The sequence below is a fragment of the Oryzias latipes genome, chromosome 10 (genome assembly GCF_053564925.1).
Source record: "Oryzias latipes strain Hd-rR chromosome 10, Olatipes_Hd-rR_3.1".
NCBI classification, from domain to species: Eukaryota; Metazoa; Chordata; class Actinopteri; order Beloniformes; family Adrianichthyidae; genus Oryzias; species Oryzias latipes.
This window is the reverse complement of record NC_136246.1, coordinates 3,954,333-3,972,473: the sequence shown is the minus strand read 5'-3', so window position 1 is coordinate 3,972,473 and position 18,141 is coordinate 3,954,333. Positions and strand designations below refer to the sequence as shown.

At 42.9% G+C, this 18,141-nt stretch overlaps 1 protein-coding gene and 1 long non-coding RNA gene across 2 annotated transcripts in view; one reads left to right on the top strand and one right to left on the bottom strand.

The window, feature by feature from the left end:
• Window positions 1-1,702: 1,702 nt before the first annotated feature.
• Window positions 1,703-2,334, bottom strand: LOC144994822 (uncharacterized). Its single transcript, XR_013658469.1, has 3 exons — window positions 2,209-2,334; window positions 2,004-2,134; window positions 1,703-1,828 (listed from the first exon to the last, which is right to left on the bottom strand). It is a non-coding gene; the product is annotated as an uncharacterized LOC144994822 (long non-coding RNA).
• Window positions 2,335-6,560: 4,226 nt separating this feature from the next.
• glrbb (glycine receptor, beta b) overlaps window positions 6,561-18,141 on the top strand; it is a 61,024-nt gene continuing 49,443 nt past the window's right edge. Inside the window, exons 1-2 of the mRNA XM_004086476.5 lie at window positions 6,561-7,051; window positions 9,588-9,726. Coding sequence (XP_004086524.1) covers window positions 9,605-9,726 — 122 coding nt within the window. The 5' untranslated portion in view covers window positions 6,561-7,051; window positions 9,588-9,604. The remainder of the gene's footprint in view (window positions 7,052-9,587; window positions 9,727-18,141) is intronic.

Below are 18,141 nucleotides of genomic sequence, written 5' to 3'. Positions count from 1 at the left end.
ACGCAACAAAACACTTGACACTGTTCACAAAATGGTGTTACGGGGGAGAAGGGAGGAAGCACCCAGGCGCAGAGAAGGAGAGGAGGCAGGAGGTTGCAGGGGAACGGGGGCTTTAATAAACAAAACTAAAGACATAAAACCAAAACCACTGCAGACGGCAGGCTAGAAACTCAAAACTCGAAACACTAAACACTCGAAACAGGGAGAGCAGACTAACATACTATGGACCAGCCCAGGAGGAAGGAAATGACAAGACTTAAATACATACAGACAAACGAGACACAGGTGAACACAATCAGGAAGGATGGGGAACCAAAGTAAAACTCAGGCTGTGTCCGAATTACCGCCCTAACCCCTAACTACTAAAACCCTATATAGTGCGGCACTATATAGTTCTCTATATAGTTCTCTGAATTTTCAAAGCAATTCGGACACCCGTGCTCACTAGTTTTCTCTTTCGGGTGTTTTCAAATGGCGCTTGGCACGAAAACAAAGTGGCGCATTACCGCCACCACCTGGTCTGGAGGGGAACTACTTCTATTAAACGCGGAGAATGAAACCTATTTGTCAAAGTAAAAATATAATAAATATGAACATTTTATGAAGACTATTTATGAATCTGCTGTGTTCTGATCATGGAAAACGTGGCTGATTTATAAATAATAAAATTACAAACACATTGGTGTAGATTTTATGTATTTGTTGATAAATAAAACCTCAAGTCATTAGTCCATGGCAATATTTATTTTTGTGCCGCTGAAAGATTTACGGGCTCTTGCGAGGAGGCATTTTTTTTCTGTAGTTTTCTCTTCTACCTTACTGAAAATAGCTTTATATATGAATCTGTCCATGTTCCTGGCAATAATTCAACCGTTTTTCATGGGATCAAACCAAAAACGAGCAGATATGCAGCATCACAGGACGGCAAGGAGAAGCAGACGTCTCAGAAGATTTCCTCTGGATTCCCCCTGACCAGACATGAACAACTTGTGAGTTAAACTTAAAGTTTTTTATTAGTTCAATTTAAGCATTTGTTACTAATTGTGCTCAAGGTTACACAGTCTGCTGGGTAAGAGTTTAACATTCTTTTTCAACACTGGACTATGAACTGTATAGTCTAACTACATGAAACACTTGTGAGATCAAAGTTTAGTATTTTTTATTCAGAGTCAATCCATATCACTTGTTTTAAACAAAAATACTTTAATTTTTAAATATTTATATAAAAATCCAAAAACCCAGCAAAAAAAAAAACACGAGATTTTCCAGCATTTATAAATACGTCATAAACTAAAATGTAAGACATCAGAATAAAATGAAACATTCAAAAAAAAAATCAGATTTAATTTTCTCAATGAAATAATTATTTTTCTATTTTACAGGGTCTTCCACGTCTCTACTGCTTTGCCAACATAAAGGTGTCTGTCGTGGCCCTTCACGCTGACGGTCAGTCCGACACAAAACCAGACCGGCAGACCTGCAGATCGGTTGACCCGCAGGACCATTGAGCATCTGGTGGAGCAGTTTTGGGTTCCTCACACTCTGGGGGGGGGTACAGGAGACTGAGGTCCTGGTATTTCTTTTCTGGCTGGCGTGTGGCACATCTTACAGTGTGGTAGCCAGAGTCTTTGACATGACACGGTCCACTGTGAGCGATGTTGTCCACAGGACGGCAGACCGCATCCTCCAGCTGATGAGCAGGGTCACCCAGCTTCCCAGTGGGAATGAACTACCATAAGTCGCCTCTGGATTTTAGCAGCTCGCTTGGTCTTCCACCTTCCAAAAGGTCATGGGGAGCATTGATGGCTGCCACATAAGAATAAAGGCCCTGAAAGAAAATGCAGCTTGTTATTTTAACAGGAAGCTTTTTTATTCCATTCAACTGCAGGCCGTATGTGACTCTAAGCCAAATTTAGAGATATTTTTGTTGGGAATCAAGGATCAGTCCACAGTTCACAGGTTCTACGTAAAAGCCCAATTTATGTAAATCAAACATTACCCACCTGAAAGATCCTTTTGGGTGATGGTGGGTATCCCTGCATTGCTCATCCCATCACGCTGCTGACACCCTACAGGGAACCCATGAGGAATGCGGTTCAGGCCCGTTACAACCAGCACCACGCCAAGGCACGCTCTGTGGTGGAGAGAGAGCATTTGGCAGATGAGGAGGAGAGCAATATTTCTGGGGGCACTGGAAGTAAAACCAACCTTTGCAATGAAAATCATTGCCTGCAGTTCAGTTCTGCACAATCTGTGCATCAGAGAAGGGGACTGCTGGGAGCCACAGATGTTGAACCAGTAGGACCAGGAACCAGTAGGACGGGTAAAGTGGCGTCCGTCTGCGAGGACAGATCTCTGCATTCCTTTCAGCTCCAACTGTGACACACATGACTCTAGAAGACCAGGATTATTCTTAACATGTATAAAAATAAATGTTAACATATAAAACGAAAATGTAAATATGTACATTTGATATTTATATGAAAATTCTTCTGAGATTGTTAAAAATGGCTCAGATTTAAATAATACATGTAAATAATTCATTTTTGTTCCTGCATTTATTAAACAAATTGCAAAAACAACGACGATGTTACATTTTGTGAACAATATTTTAAACTCAGGTAAGCTTAACAGACTCTCCTGTCACTCTGTCCCTTCGTGCTCTTTCCTCCTCTCCTCTTTCAACAACAACCTTTACCCCAACATGACAACGATTACAGTTTAATGATAAATAAATACAAATCTGATCAAGTGTCTCTTATCCCATCCGGCACGAGCTTGCCTGATAACAAACAGGCTATCTTTCTCCATCCACAGATGGATCAAATTTTCCTCATCCTCGTCAATCCCTACATATATAAACACATTTAAAAAATGTGTTAATAACTTATTACTACGGTTAGAACTCACTCATTTTTTTATGTAATATCAACAGCGTTTGTTTTTAGCATTCAGCGCTAATTCGCGGTAGCGTTAGCTTTAGCATTACCGAAATTGATGAGCTTCAAAACAATGTAGATAGTCGATTGAGGAATATAACATATTAAACACATCATCTTACGTATTTACAAATATATTTTACAACAGATACTTGATACTTTTAAATATACTTACATTTTTAAGTCCTCTTTCTCGCGCAACCGTCCGCCATCTTCGAATAATTCAAACGCAGTGTATTGTGGGTCACACGCAATGCATTCTGGTATGAACGCAGTGCATTCTGGGCAATATTCGCCGATCGAGTGAGCATCAATCCACACTGGTTTTTCGTAGAGAATTCTGGGAAATTTCTAGTGCACATGATTTTTGAACTGTAGATTCGGACAGCACTACAAAATGGCGAACGCACTATATAGTGCACTATATAGGGGTTAGGGCGGTAATTCGGACACAGCCTCAGTGACAAAAACGAAACAGGAAACCCTACAAAATAAAACAGGAAGTTATACTCAAAACATGCCAGAACAAAAAGGAAACAAACCACAAGGGCAAAGAAACGGTAACATAACCCCCCCCCCCCCCCCCCCCCCCCCCCAGGAACCGCACCGAGGTTCCTCCTAGAGTCCTCGAGGAGGTGGCCCGAAAGGGCAATCCAAGGGCCAACATAGTCTGGTGAGACGGGTCGGGAGGACGACCGCGCAGTCAGACGTGGCGGGTCCGGGGGACGACTGGGAGGCCGCTCTGTCGGTCGAGGCGGGTCCGGAGGGTGGCCGGGAGGCCACGCCGTCCAGCATTGATTGTCCGACCAGCAAACGGCTGGCAGCTCGGGCTCAGGGTCCGAGGCAGGGGGCTCGGGCCAGACGTCCTGTCCATCCATCCATCCATCCCTCCATCCATCCCTCCATCCATCCATCCATCCATCCCTCCCTCCCTCCCTCCCTCCCTCCCTCCCTCCATCCATCCATACATCCATCCATCCATCCTCCCACCCCCCATCCATACATCCATACATCTTCAGAGCCCCCTTCTTGGTTCTACTCTTGCCAGCTGCTGTTGGAAGAAGGCAGGGCACACCCTGGACAGGTTGCCACTCTGTTACAGGATCACGCTGTTGCTATTCTTTGAAACAATCCTTTCATATTCTACTCATTCCCATGAACACAGACAAACTAAATATCAACAAGATATGAAGATGGAGGGATATCAAAGACATGAAGCAGTTGAGTAAACAGAAACTCAAACCAGGTGTAACAGGGAACATGAATCACACTGAAGTGCAAAACCAATAGAAAGGTAACTTAAAAAAAAGGCAGTGAGTATCTGGTAGATAGTGAGTATCTTTGGCTAAAAATCTATTTTTGTGTGTAATGAACAGCAGATGTGAGTATGGGGTTTGTGCCCATGACAGCTGGAAGATCTGTTTGGGTGTAAATGTCAGCTCTGTGCCAAATCATGTGGGATTCGGTCACCAACCAGAGTGGGTTCTACACCTGTTTGTGACATGAATTAGAGGTTTGTCTTGTTTCTCCAAACTTCCTTATAGTCACCAACACAAGTCAATAGATGAAACTATTTAGATAGATAGATAGATAGATAGATAGATATTCTTTATTGATCCCACATTGGGGAAATTCAATTGTCACAGCAGTTCCAAAGAGCAGAGAAAAGAAAAGTGACAGCAATGTGGAAAAGTGAGGGGTGTTCCCAAATGTGCAAGTATTCAAATACAAAAAATGTGCAAAAATAGAAAAAAGTAAAAAGTAAGTAAGTAATAAATTATGTACACTATTACAACATAACACATGTTATGCCTAATAATAAAATTAAATAAATAAAGTAAAGACACAGAATATACAGATGAGCTATGGATGTATGAAAAACCGGTTTGTACATGCATTTTTAAACTGTGGCATTGTACAGTCTTACAGCTGTTGGGATGAATGACCTCCTGAACCGTTCCTTCCTGCATGGGGGGTGTAACAGTCTGCCACTGAAGGAGCTGTTCAGTGCCTCCACTGTCTGATGTAGTGGGTGAGAGGTGTTGTCCATGATGGATGTTAACTTGGTCAACATCCTCCTTTCACCCACTTCCTCCACAAAGTCCAGTGGGCAGCCCAGGACAGAGCTGGCCCTCCTGACCAGCTTGTTCAGTCTCTTCCTGTCCCGGTCTGTGCTGCCTGCTCCCCAACAGGCCACGGCGTAGTGGATAACAGAGGCTACCACAGAGTCATAAAATGTCCTTAAGAGAGGCCTGCACACTCCAAAGGACCTCAGTCTCCTCAGAAGGTGGAGGCGACTTTGGCCCTTCTTATACAGGGCATCGGTGTTTTGAGTCCAGTCCAGTTTTTGTTGAGGTGAACACCCAGGTACTTAAAACTGTCCACTACCTCAATGTTCGAGCCCTGGATGCTCACCGGTGTGTATTGTGGTGTTCTCCTCCGGAAATCAATCACCATCTCCTTTGTTTTACTGGTGTTCAAGCATAGGTGATTATGTTCACACCAGTCCACAAAGTCCTTGATGACTGACCTGTACTCCAGCTCGTTCCCCCCCGACACACAGCCGACAATGGCCGAGTCGTCAGAGAACTTCTGGAGGTGACAACTGCCAGTGTTGTATGTAAAGTCCGAGGTATAGAGGGTGAAGAGGAACGGTGAGAGCACCGTCCCCTGAGGAGCACCAGTGCTGGAGACCACCACCTCCGACACACAGTTGTGTAGCCTCACATACTGTGGTCTGTTGGTGAGGTAGTCGGTCGTCCATGCAGTCAGTCGTCCGTCCACTCCAGCCCCTTCCAGCTTCTCTCTCAGCAGAGCTGGCCGGATGGTGTTGAAGGCGCTGGAGAAGTCAAAGAACATGACCCTCACAGCGGTTCCAGCGTCCTCCAGATGAGTCAACGCCCGGTGCAGCAGGTAGATGACAGCGTCGGTGCTGACCACTGAGCGAAGGTGGCTGAGGATGAGCCTCTCCATGGTCTTCATCAGGTGGGAGGTCAGGGCTACTGGTCTGTAGTGGTTTGGTTCCTTAGCGTAAAAATCTTTAATAATAATAATAATGGATTGGATTTATCTGCGCTTTTCAAGACACTCAAAGCGCTTACAGTGTGTCCATTATTCATTCACTCCTCATTCATACTTGGTGATGGTAAGCTACGGTTGTAGCCACAGCTGCCCTGGGGCGGACTGACAGAGGCGTGGCTGCCATTTCGCGCCTACGGCCCCTCTGACCATCACCGGGATCATTCATGCACATTCACACACCAGTGGAGCCACACTGGAGGCAAGGAGGGTGAAGTGTCTTGCCCAAGGACACAACGACATTTTGGCTGGTGGGAGCGGGGATCGAACCGCCAACCCTTCGATCATTGGACGACCCGCTCAACCACCTGTGCCACTGTTGTCCTTTAGCAGAAAAGATTTGGACAGTTTCTTAATTGAGCTTGATTTTCCATGAAAGGTTGAATTTTCCCCTTTTTTATTTGATTTTTGGTTCATTCATTGACTTTCTCCGTTTAATAAATGAAGGCAAGTGAGACATATGTGCTATTCAGAATGGAGGCTCTCGTGTGCGCGCTCTAATCCTTGCAGCATCCATGTTTGCCGTCACTCCATGTTCCTTCTATCCTTCTGTTCACGCGCATCAGCTGTTCCAAAGCACACACCAACAGCCAGAAAGGCTGAGGCGTTTGCCCCATCACGTGCGCGACAGCTCTGGCTTTGATGTCACATACTGCGCGCGGCAGCGGCTGTCCGCGGTGCTGATGGAACTGACGCTCTCCAGCTCCGTGCAGCCGCTACTGCGCATGTTACATGACAGGTGCATGCGAGCCTCCATCTTGGGCATCCCAGGCTGAGGCGAGCGGGCAGCGAGGATCCAGCCACGCTGATCCAGCCACACCAGGGAGCGGGCGTGGAGGCAGAGCATGGCACTGAGCCAAATGAAACTTTTCCCTGTGAGCTCTCTCAACAAAATGTTCTCCTGAAGCGAGCGGAGCAGCATGATGGAGAGGAAGAACGGCGGCTGCTCTGGACTCCTGTGATAACGAGGATCTGCTCAGTCAGCTCTGCTGCTCCTGGCTTTGTGAGGATTTGACAGGTGAAAAAGGCAAAAGGTGAGTGCAAATAGCTTCGGCTGCTTTTAGCTGATGCTCGGCGTGTTTTGATACTAACCGCGCGCGCTGCCGTGAATTGAAGCGGCGCGCTCACGCTCACATGTATGAGCATCCTCCTCCTGCATCCCCCGTCATGGTGGTCGCTGTTGGCGCTCTTTCTCCCGACTCCCCTCTACTGCAGGCTGCCGCCAGCTTCCCCCACCTCCACTTTGCTGTGGTTCGGAAAGACAGGAGCAGCCACAGGTTGGAGAGCTGCGCGGTTTGGTCCTCTGGTCAGACTAGGGAGCTGCATGTCACGTCCGCGTTAGTTCTGCACAGCTTAGGCCCTTCAGAGGTTAAGGCACGTAGACAACAGTTAGTGCACTGAAGCAATCTACTCTGTCACATTTTAAAAGTTGGCTTTTACCCTCAAAATATCAAGTTTTTGTCACTTGAATGAGGAGGTGTCCTCCCTCCTCCTGAGAGCTGTTGTCCCACATCAGAGCAGACCCAGTGGACAGTGTGTTCAGACTGGAGCTCCATGTTGACCTGGAAGTCATGGGCCAGGCATGTGAGGCTGCCTGAGTCACTGCATGACTGCTCTGCAGTGCTGAATCTGTCAGCAGTGAAACACAGCAAGGACATTGGTGTTCCTCGGTGGCTCTGTCAGCCAGCATCCAGGTCAGTTCTGCTCCAGGATGGAGGTCTTCCAGGACAGACACATGGAAACATGCAGAATAATTATTACATATTTTTGAAATATTCAAATTTTACAGTTTCCTAAAGAACAGATTGAATATTTACTTTTAAGGGATGTTTAGAGTGGATGCTAAAACAGAGGACGGTTGTTTAGTGAGCTCAAAGCTTTTCTACCTGATCTCACAAACCTGATTAAGGTAAATAAAGTGTACAACAACTATGCCTTCAAAATCCTCAATGATATCAACAGCCCTACAGAGTTTTCTTTCTTTCTTTTTTTTTGATGCCACATCCCCTTGGGTGTGTTCTGGACTTGTGGAGGACACATCAGCTGGTATCAACCAGACTGGAGCTGGCACAGTTTCTCTCCTTGTCAAACCCAGACCTTCTGTTTGGCACATTCCCCTCTAAGGACCTTCAATTTCATATCTTTTCTATAGCAAATGTGTCATGAAGATAACATTTTATCATCCCATGCTGCATGCATGCCTTGAGATTGTGAGTAGCCCGAGCTGCAGGGTTATGCTGAGCCCCCCCCCCCCCACCTCTCATCATGCCTTATCCAGGGTGTCTTTGTTGCTGCAGCTGTCTTGACTAGAGTCACAAACCTTTGTCCTTCATCTTTTTGTTTGGCATGGCCTGAAAAATCACATGATCACTGTTGGCCCGTCAGCTCGTTTTTTTCCCTTTAAGTATAAAATACAAAGCAAAGGTTCATGTAATATAAACGGCTTCTGAGGCTGGCATGGCGTTCATAATTCCAAAGAGATGGTTTGACTTGATGCCAGTGCAATGCTTATGTGACAGATTATATTTTGATCTGTTTCCTTGAATCTGTGTTGTTGTGTAATAAAACATGTTTGGTGCCTCCAGTGATATAAACAAGTTATTGATCCTTTCTTCAAAAGCTGCTGCAAATGCCTGAGGATGGAGTTACAGATCTCATTTGGACTCATAAGAAATAGCTTTAAAAACAATAAAAGAGGTGTTGCCAAGTGAAACCCTGACCAAACTCCAGCTGTTGTCATCCAGCGTCTGTGGATGAGCAATGCGGCTTGTTGTCCGGACACAGTCCCCCCAGACTTTCATTGCCAATTAGTTTTACTAAATCGATAAAGGAACATGAACTGACCTTAGCCAAAATAAAATGTGTACCTGACAAAAGTCTGAAAGGTCGGATTAGAGTGGTGGAAAAGAGGATGATACATTTGTGGGGGAGGAGGAGAGCAACACCAGGACAGTGGCAGAATCTGTGTAGACCAGGGCCACTCATTCCTGGTCCTGGAGATCTACCACCCTGACTGTTTTCCAGCTCTCCCTGAACTGCTAGCTGCTGCTTACCTGGACCAGGTGTGTTCATTCAGTCAGAGTGTGGAGACATCTGATTGAGCTAATCAGCAAATACCAGGGCTTGGACATCAGTAAAACAGTCAAGGTGTTAGATCTCGAGGACCAGAATTTATGGTAGGAACTGCTGGTTCTGCTGCTGGTCTTAGTGTCCCATTGCAGTGAAATCCCAGTTTTCCTGGATGATGGATGACTCACACTGCATGGCTGCTCAGCTGTTTAACTGTTCATCATCAAAATGGACATATGTACGTGTAATCATTTCTGCAAGGTTCTGTGAGGACCCAAGACTTTAGTCTTACATTTAGGTATTGCAGTAAAAACATCCCTCTATGAAAAGTAGAGTTATGTAAAGGTTAAGTTTTGATGTGAAGCAAACTTAAAATTTGGTGAGCCACAGAGTCCACACAAGCCTGGAAACAAAAGATGACTTTATTTCCAGTCTTTTATTGCTGCAGTGGTCTAAATTCTGAATTTAAATCTGCAATTCAATTGTTTGTTTTCTCCACAGTCTCATTTGGACCCAGAATGGCTGTCAGGAAGTTTGCCATCTTTCTTCTAGTCCTTTCTCTTTGTCTGGATGGAGGATCTGCCAAAGAAAAAGGAGCTAAAAAAGGAAAGAAGAAGGGGAAGCAAGTGTACTGTCCATCGTAAGTACTCAAAGACAGACAGTGTGCTGCTGGTGCTTTTCTACAGTAAAGATACAACAAAAAGACAAGACAAGTGAGGCCAGTGTACAAGAAATGCAGCAAAACTGTGATAAAGAAGCAGTGTGTGGCAATACACTATTGCCACAAGGATTTAGAAGTTAAATAGAAATAACAAGAGATCTTTTTTAACTCAGAAACATTTATCTGTGTTATAATGTTACAATAATGAGAATAAATAATGAGGTGTGACATTGGAGAAACAAGAGTTTCCACTCATCCATCTGTAAACACTGTTTTCAACCTATTTAAAGAGCCTCATTCCCTGCAGGAGATCTGCAGCAATAAAACTGAAAGGTTGGAAATCATAGCAAAAGTGCTTTCTAGCCAAAATAAAAACATCAGTTACACAGATTCTTTAGAAATAACTAATAAATAAACTATGAATAGTGGAGGAAGGATAATGATGTGGAATGATCAGAAACCACAATACCTGGGCTCCTTACTGTCTCTATGTCAAACATAAATGACCAGAGACACACATTATCTGCCTGAACACGAGCTGAACTTGAAAAACTAAAGCAGTCATTTAATGACCAAACCTCAACTTAGCATGAGTGTCATGGTGGGACATCCACAGAGCCGTCACGCTCAACTGATGCGGAGTTCATGCTTAAAGTAGTCAGGCGTCTAAATTCTATTTTACTGTATATCTATTTTGAAACTTCAATCATTCTCATTTAAAAAACTATCCAGTCATGATTTATCTGAGCTCTTTTTTTAAGGATTTTTTTAAAATCTGCCATGCTTTCAGACAGATACGTCTAAACTTCTTGTGGTCCCTAAGGTGTGTCTGGCTCAGAACCCCTTCCATTGATGCAGCTGGGGAGGGGGGGGGGTTTGCAGCTACGTAGAGTTTGCAGCTCTGAAATGCTGAAATGTCCTGAAAGCTTGGGAATTGTTTTTCTTTTCATAATCTGTTTTTTTATTTGTCACAAGCATGTTTGCCAATGTTTTCTACATCTTTGGCAACTTTTCTAATGATGTTGTAACTTCTGATGTTGAACATAGACAGAGACATGTGATTGGTCAATGGAATATTATTTTATTCTCCCAGGATTTCTAGGTGTAATCCTTTTCCTGTCTGCAGACACATGTGTTAATCTTCATTGACTCTTTATACCCAGCAGAGTAAGCTGCTTATGGGCCCCTACAGCCCTACAGCCCAGGGCTTCAGGAGCTTCTGGCCCTGTTAACAAGCAGGTAGATACAAGCAACAAAATAAGCCTGGCTTTTTGTCAAAGCATTAACCCAAAAAGAGTTTGATCATACTTTAGGATGCCAGCTATTGGAACTCCTATCATAGACATTTGGGGTTTGGGACAATTGAAAATCTCACCCAATCTCACATCAGGATGAAGCACATACTGGTATATTTGCAGGAGATTTTGTTTGTTTCAGCGCAATGTGAGTGAAGAATTTTGCAAGGATGTTTTAAAAAGACTCCTCAGTGACATGCCTGCTGTTGCTAGCGCAGTAGCTAACTTTGGTACTGGAAGTCAGAAACGAATGCTGTTTTCATGTAACATTTCATTCATCCACAGTCAATTTTCATATAGATTTTAAATTAGCAAACTAATTAGCCTTCATCGAGGCTCTGGCTTTATAAGATATTTTTGGATTGTGATTGTTGTGTGCTGTGCCAGAGTCTGCACTTGTGAAGTCACACTGAGAAATTCTGCCATTAATATTCTATGAAGTGAAGAAATAGCTGAGTCAGAAAAAAAGCTTTCAATTTATCGGTCAATCTAGGTTGGCCTCACCTGAGTCTGTGAGCTGTGATGATGAATGAGCAGATTATGGCAGAAGCAAACTGTGGGAATGAGCTTTCATCTAAGACGGGCTGGCTTCTCCATCTGATACTGGCTGCAGAAAAGCTCAGGGCAGAGTCACTGTTATTAGGGCAGCCAGTTGAGGTGGGTTGGATATTTGGCTAAAGTGTGACTTTGGGCACGTGTAGACAGGAGAGAATTTACCTCTGTGCTGCAGGGAACAACTTTGCGTCCCTGTGGAAGAGCTGGACATGGAGGCCACGGAAAAGGAGATCTGAGCATCTTTGCTGAAAGTGTCAAAAACTGGTGGTGAAGGAGTCAAAATGCAGGGCTCCATGTTTGATGACAGGAGTCTATAATCTTTAATAAATGAACTTAAATGATCACAAATCAATACAACTAAAGGGGAAACCAAAAGTTGATAATGAAGGTGAACTGACAAGACTAAACTGAAATCCAGACACCTCACTCTCAATCACACATATGGGGACAGTTTAGAGCAGGGGTCACCAACCTATTTGAGACTGAGGGCCATTTCATGTCCACTGAGTGTGAAGGGCGCCACAGGACCTGTTTGCTAAATAACAAAACTGCATGGATAACTAATGTTATACTAACTACTGCTTCTTTAATATCACCTATAACACGATGTGAAGTGAGTCAATAATATCCATAATCAAATCGATAATACATAAATTATTATGTACTAAATAACAAATAATTACTATATAATTAATTATTTATTATAGTCAATAATTATTTTACACAATTATCTGTGATTTACATGTCAATAAAAATCAGAAAAACATGTTTAGACATGAAACATTTATTTATGTTTATTTTCTCAAACATTTGACAGTCAGGATAAACACCTGCTGAATTTGTAATGCAACTGATCCTAAGTGAACATTTTTAGGCCAAGGAAACACACTGACAACAAACTGAACAAGTTCTTTCTGAACATTTAACATTTTGTGAAATATTTTTTGATAATTGTTGCTGATGTAACAATAACAGAAAAATGGTATCTGTGGTTCATCTGCTCGTGTAGTGGGAGGTCTGGCAACTGCACACTCTAAAAAGAAAAAAGTTGATCCAACTTAATTGAATCACTTCTATTGGTAACACCTAATTGAATTACGCTTATTCAACTTAAGTTTTAATGGCTATCCAACCCAATTTGAGCAATTGATCTGACTTAAAAAACTTTTTTTACATTTTGTTTAGACAATTTAAATTGACACAATTTTCTAAAGTACCAACCCATGGGCCTTGAAATTTGTATATCAAAGACATAAATGACCCAGCAATGTCTCGCATTACAAGGCAGGGGCTCACATGTTGTGAACTTTGTCCTGAAAAGTGGAATATATAATGTTTCACCGCACAAGGGGGTTGGTCATCATCCTCTAGCAAACTCTAACTCATGGTGCAGAAAGAAATAAAAATTAAACAGCTAAACAACAAAACACACAGACAAAAACTCACATTTAAACCCCAATCTGCCGTGATAGGCAAAAAAAAATGGTATCAGATAAATCCTTGCGCTGCCTTGCGTTATGACGTCATGACACATTGACAGCTTCACACCAAAGTTGATTAAAAGTAAAATAACTATGTCAGACAACTACGTGTTATTTTTAAGTTGAATGAACTAAAAAATAAGATTTATTTTCACCAAACTAAATAATTAAGTTAGAACAATGTAAAAAAAATTCATCCTTTCAACTACAGCCCAAATACTCTTTTTAGAGTGCATGCTGCTCACCAGTGCATTATAATCTGTTGAATAATTTGATACTGCAATTCTCAGTGAGTCCTGCAAATGTGCATCAGTCAGGCATGTTCTGTGTTTGTTCTTGATAAAGTTCATGTTGGAAAAGGCTGATTCGCAGAGATAGTTTGAACCAAAAAAGCAGGCTATTTTCACAGCTACTGTGCACACACCACTATACTTCTCCAAAAGTTTGGTGCAGACTGATGAGTTTTGAGGTGGGGGTCATTCTGTAATGTTAAGATTTCCATCTCTACCTCACCAGCGTTCAAAGTGAACAAAGCACTGAGCTGCTCAGCAGTGGATGTCACATCTACTTGCATAAAAGGATTTGTAACAAATGACACGCATGGATCAAGCTGCTCAAAGTGACAAAACCTGTCTTCAAACTCCTGTCCTAGCCTGTTTATGACTTGGGAGTACTTTTTTACAGCTTTGTCCAAAGCTGCAGATGCAGAAACGTTGTCATTTCACGCTGCCTGCACAGAGAGAAAATGTAGCATTTTTTTCTTCTGTAGCTGCGTGGAGAAAATGCTCAACGTGGCTCTAAATCAAAAGCGAGCAACAGTCTTATCTTTACCTTGCAGTTCCCGGTTCAGATGGTTCAGATTCCCAGTCAAATCTGTTAAAAAGGCAAAGTCAAGTATCCACTCTGGGTCCTCCAGCAGAGATGCATCTCCCCCCTTGGATTTCATGAACTCCTTGATTTCACCCAGAAGTGACAAAAACCCTATGGAATCCGTACGCTGCTGAGCCATCTCATTTCGGTGTGCAATAGTAAGTCACCATATTCTGCAGAAAGCTCAACCATTAGCATCTTGAACATTCTGTGTTGCTTAGCTTTGGAGCGGACGCTGTGTACAATCTTCACAACAGGAGTCCTTTTGGCACAAATCCCTTGTTGATGAATGATGCAGTGGTAGTGCAGACATTTTGGAAAGTCTGGATCATTTTTGCATTGTGCAATGAAGCCCACATGCCGGCCCGTCATAGCTGGCGCCCCAGCTGTTGTCACAGATGCCAACTTTTGTTCCTGGTCCAGCCTCTCTATTAGGTTCTCAGACAAAGATGACACTCGTCTAGCAATTGTACTTGCTCCATGCTGTACATCGGAGAGTGTAGAGATGACATCGGGACCATATTTGAACAATGTGTTAGCGACAAGCATCATAGCATCTTTTAACACCTCCCCATCCAAAAAAGGTTTCTTGTTTTTTATCAAGAAATGTGCATCTCTAAACGAAGCTTCGGTTGCGTTCTGAGATTTTTTTGATGGCCTCGTGAAAAAAGTCAGTATGTCTAAAGCTGCCTTTAACCCACAGGCTTTTTCTGTTCATAATGGGCTGCCGGGCGGGTAGTTAACATCAAAGTTTTTGTGGCAGGTTTTGAAGTGCCTCTTCGCATTTTGCTGCTTTGGTACAGCAACACTGTCCCACAAATAAGGCACAGACATTTATCGTTAAATGATGTAAAAAAGAACTGTACCTCCCAATCATTTTGAAAATTGTATGCCCTTTTTTGCTTTTCTGTCATATTTTTTGTGGCAAGCAGGCTAACTCCTCATCATCACTTCACTCGGTCAGCCTGTCAGGAAGACCTGAATGACCGCGAAAAAACGAAAAGATGGCCACGCACGAATGACATTTGACTTAGAAAAAGGAGAGTTCCAGATCAAATATTTCCATTTAATTTTTTCAATTGTATGTAACGTATTTTAAAAAATCGATATAATACAGAGCCCGAGATGTGATATTTATTTTATGGGTAAAATAAACAAATAAAACGATCCCACAAAATAATATTTCGGTCCCAGGCGATAATTAATGCGTTCCCACGAAATAGTATTCTGATATACATTCATCCTGTTGTATTTGAATGCACCACAGTTACAGGAACACAGATTGGTCGAGGGATTTGTGGGATGCTTGATGGGATACATAGTATTTAGCCTCTGGATGTAAAGTGACTGCTAACGACAATGTTGATAAAAGACAAGTTACCTCAGCACATCCTGAATATTATTAATCCTGTTCAACCCAAACTTACAACATCACACACCGCAGCCAGCTGCCCCGAATGCCGGCATGAGAAGCACAAGAATCCCGCGGCGGGCCGGAGCTCGTTTGCTTCTCAAGCCAGCAGACGGACAGCCAGCGGCGGTATGGGGAAGTAGCAAGCTCGGGCATCCTAAATCTTATGATATTTCATTGAAACAATAATAAATAGATCATTCTTGTTTTTATTTCCCCCCTCTTAAACTAATGTGGGCCACAGAGACATGGAAGTAGCGGTGGAAAGCAACTCTAGCGGGAGGAGGGAGAGCGTACCAGGATGTGAATGAACCCAGACATGGAGACGTGATTACCAGTGCTTTTGTTGAGCTTTTTAAAATAAGTAAATCTGATCTCTAAACATCCTTGTGTCTTCCATGCATTGTAACGAGACAGACAGAAATGTGGAAGTATCTGCATATATATATATATATATATATATATATATATATATATATATATATATATATATATATATATATATATATATATATATATATATATATATATATATATATATATATATATATATATATTGATTTGCAATATGAATAGTGTTATTTTTGGAGCATTAACCACGGGCGCCACAAGGGGTTTTCGGGGGTGCATGGGGGCCTGCGAGCACAGCGTTGGTGACCCCTGCTTTAGAGTATCCATTTATCCTATGAAGCATGGATTTGGACTGTGGGAGGAAGCCGCAGTGCCAGCACATAAAGAACTTGCAAACTCCACACAGGATGAGCGTTCATGGCTGGCTTTCTCCATCTGATACTGATACTGTCAGTAGAAACCGTGCAGAAAAGCTCAAAGCAGAGCCGGTGTTCTTTATTTAGAAAGTTAAGATTAAAACTGCATTTCTGAGTATTTTTTTATTCAAATTGTTTTGAGGTTCATTGAAATTAACTTTCTTCAGTAATTCGCCAGTCATGGCAACTTGAAAGAAAAAACAAGTCTCTAAACAAAACGAGTAAAAACACAATTCACTGATCATCAAACAAGCCCCCCGAAACAAATAAATAAATAGATTAAAAAATAAATGAACACCGTTGATGACCTTGTCAGAAAGAGGTGTTGTGCATTCTGATAGAGGTGTGAACCAGGAGCAGACAGAAAAATGCTGTTTGAAAAAAAGAGCTTAGTTAAGTACGCAAATAAAATTCAAAAAGTGTTTGAATTTCAGTGTTTGTGTTGTGTGTTAAAAATTTAGAGTTATTTTCAACACTCTTCAAATGTAATTCAACTGTGTGGGAGTGACTCCTCTGAACGAGTTGGGGTCAATCCTGAGAGTCGAATTTAAGCAACTCAGTGTTGGGTTAAAAATCGACAATGAATTGATTTCTTCAATATACTGGTGTCAGGGATTCCGACTATTGTAACCCAGGTTGCTAGAACTTGTGGGAGAAGTTTTTTTATCCTGTAGAGGGCGCTGTAGGTTGGGAAGGACAGAACAACATGCGCTGAGGGATACGTCAGATGTGAGATCTGTGAGCTGGACCTCAGACTGTGAGGGAGGAGGCAAGATGGCGGAATGAACGAACGTACTTTGCGGGCTCCGGTGTAAGATTTTTTTTCTGTCCTTGTTTGTGAGTTTTTTTTGCATTCTATAACCAAGAACACCGCAAGTTTTTTCTATTTAAAGTTTGTGAGAGGAATCGCGGACTACCGTAAACTTGATTTTTTCTTCCTTTTGAAAATCGAAAGTAAGCTAACCGAAATGCAAATGGACGAGCACGACTATTATTCCCAGTCCGATATTCACGAGATGACAGAGGAAGCTGTTGAAGTCACTTCAGGGGATGGAGAAAGGTCCAAAGAAAAGTTAGTGAACCTTGCACACACTCCAGTCAAAGCTCCTCATCCTAAAAAGCAAAAGAAAGGGAGCGGGCAGAACGTGCAGGATGAAAGTATGTTTGAAAGAATTATGGAAGCCGTGGCCGCCCTGACGGAGAAGGTCGACGTGCAAACGACCAAAATGGATGAGCAGACAGCCCTACTGAAAAAGTTTGACGAAAGAATTGATGCCAACTCAGAAGCTATAAAAAGGAATAAGGGCGTTCTAGAACACCTGGAGAAAAGAGTGGCTGAACTTCAAGGAGACAACAAGCGGCTAAGGGAAGCGGTGGCTGAGCATGCCCGCTACAAACGGAGGTGGAATCTGCGGCTGAATGGTTTGGCTGAGAAGGATGGAGAAGACATCAGAGAAACCGTCATCGGCATCTTGACCAGGGTGGTTCCCATCGGCGCGGACCGCCTGCGAGAGGCAGTTGACACGGTCCATCGGTTGGGAAGAAAGGGGAGCGCGGCGACTTCCAACAATACGCCGCGGTCGATAATCCTGCAGTTTGTGTCCAGAGTGGTCCGGGATGACATTTGGAAACGGTCGAGAGAGGCGAGAGTCTGCAAGGAAATGCACATCCACTTCAAAGAAGATTTCTCCAAGGAGGACAGGGAGGCGAGAGCCAAGCAGCTGGTCCAAGAGGCGAGGAAGAGGGGTCAGAGAGCGTTCCTGAAGGAGGGGTACGCGCTGATCGACAGTCGAAGAGTGGACCCTCAATAGGTTCCAGTCAGTGAGAGTTAGTGTTCTGTTAGTTCATGTTCTTGGTGAAGAATGCTCATTGAATTGTCTGGTAAGGACAATATTGTTCATTCCTGCACATCTTCTGCGGTTGCTGTGCTATTGGTAATTCCTAAATGTTTTCTTTCATTTCTTTAAACACTAGGGGGCTTAAAAACAATGTAAAGCGAAAAGCTATTTTTTTAT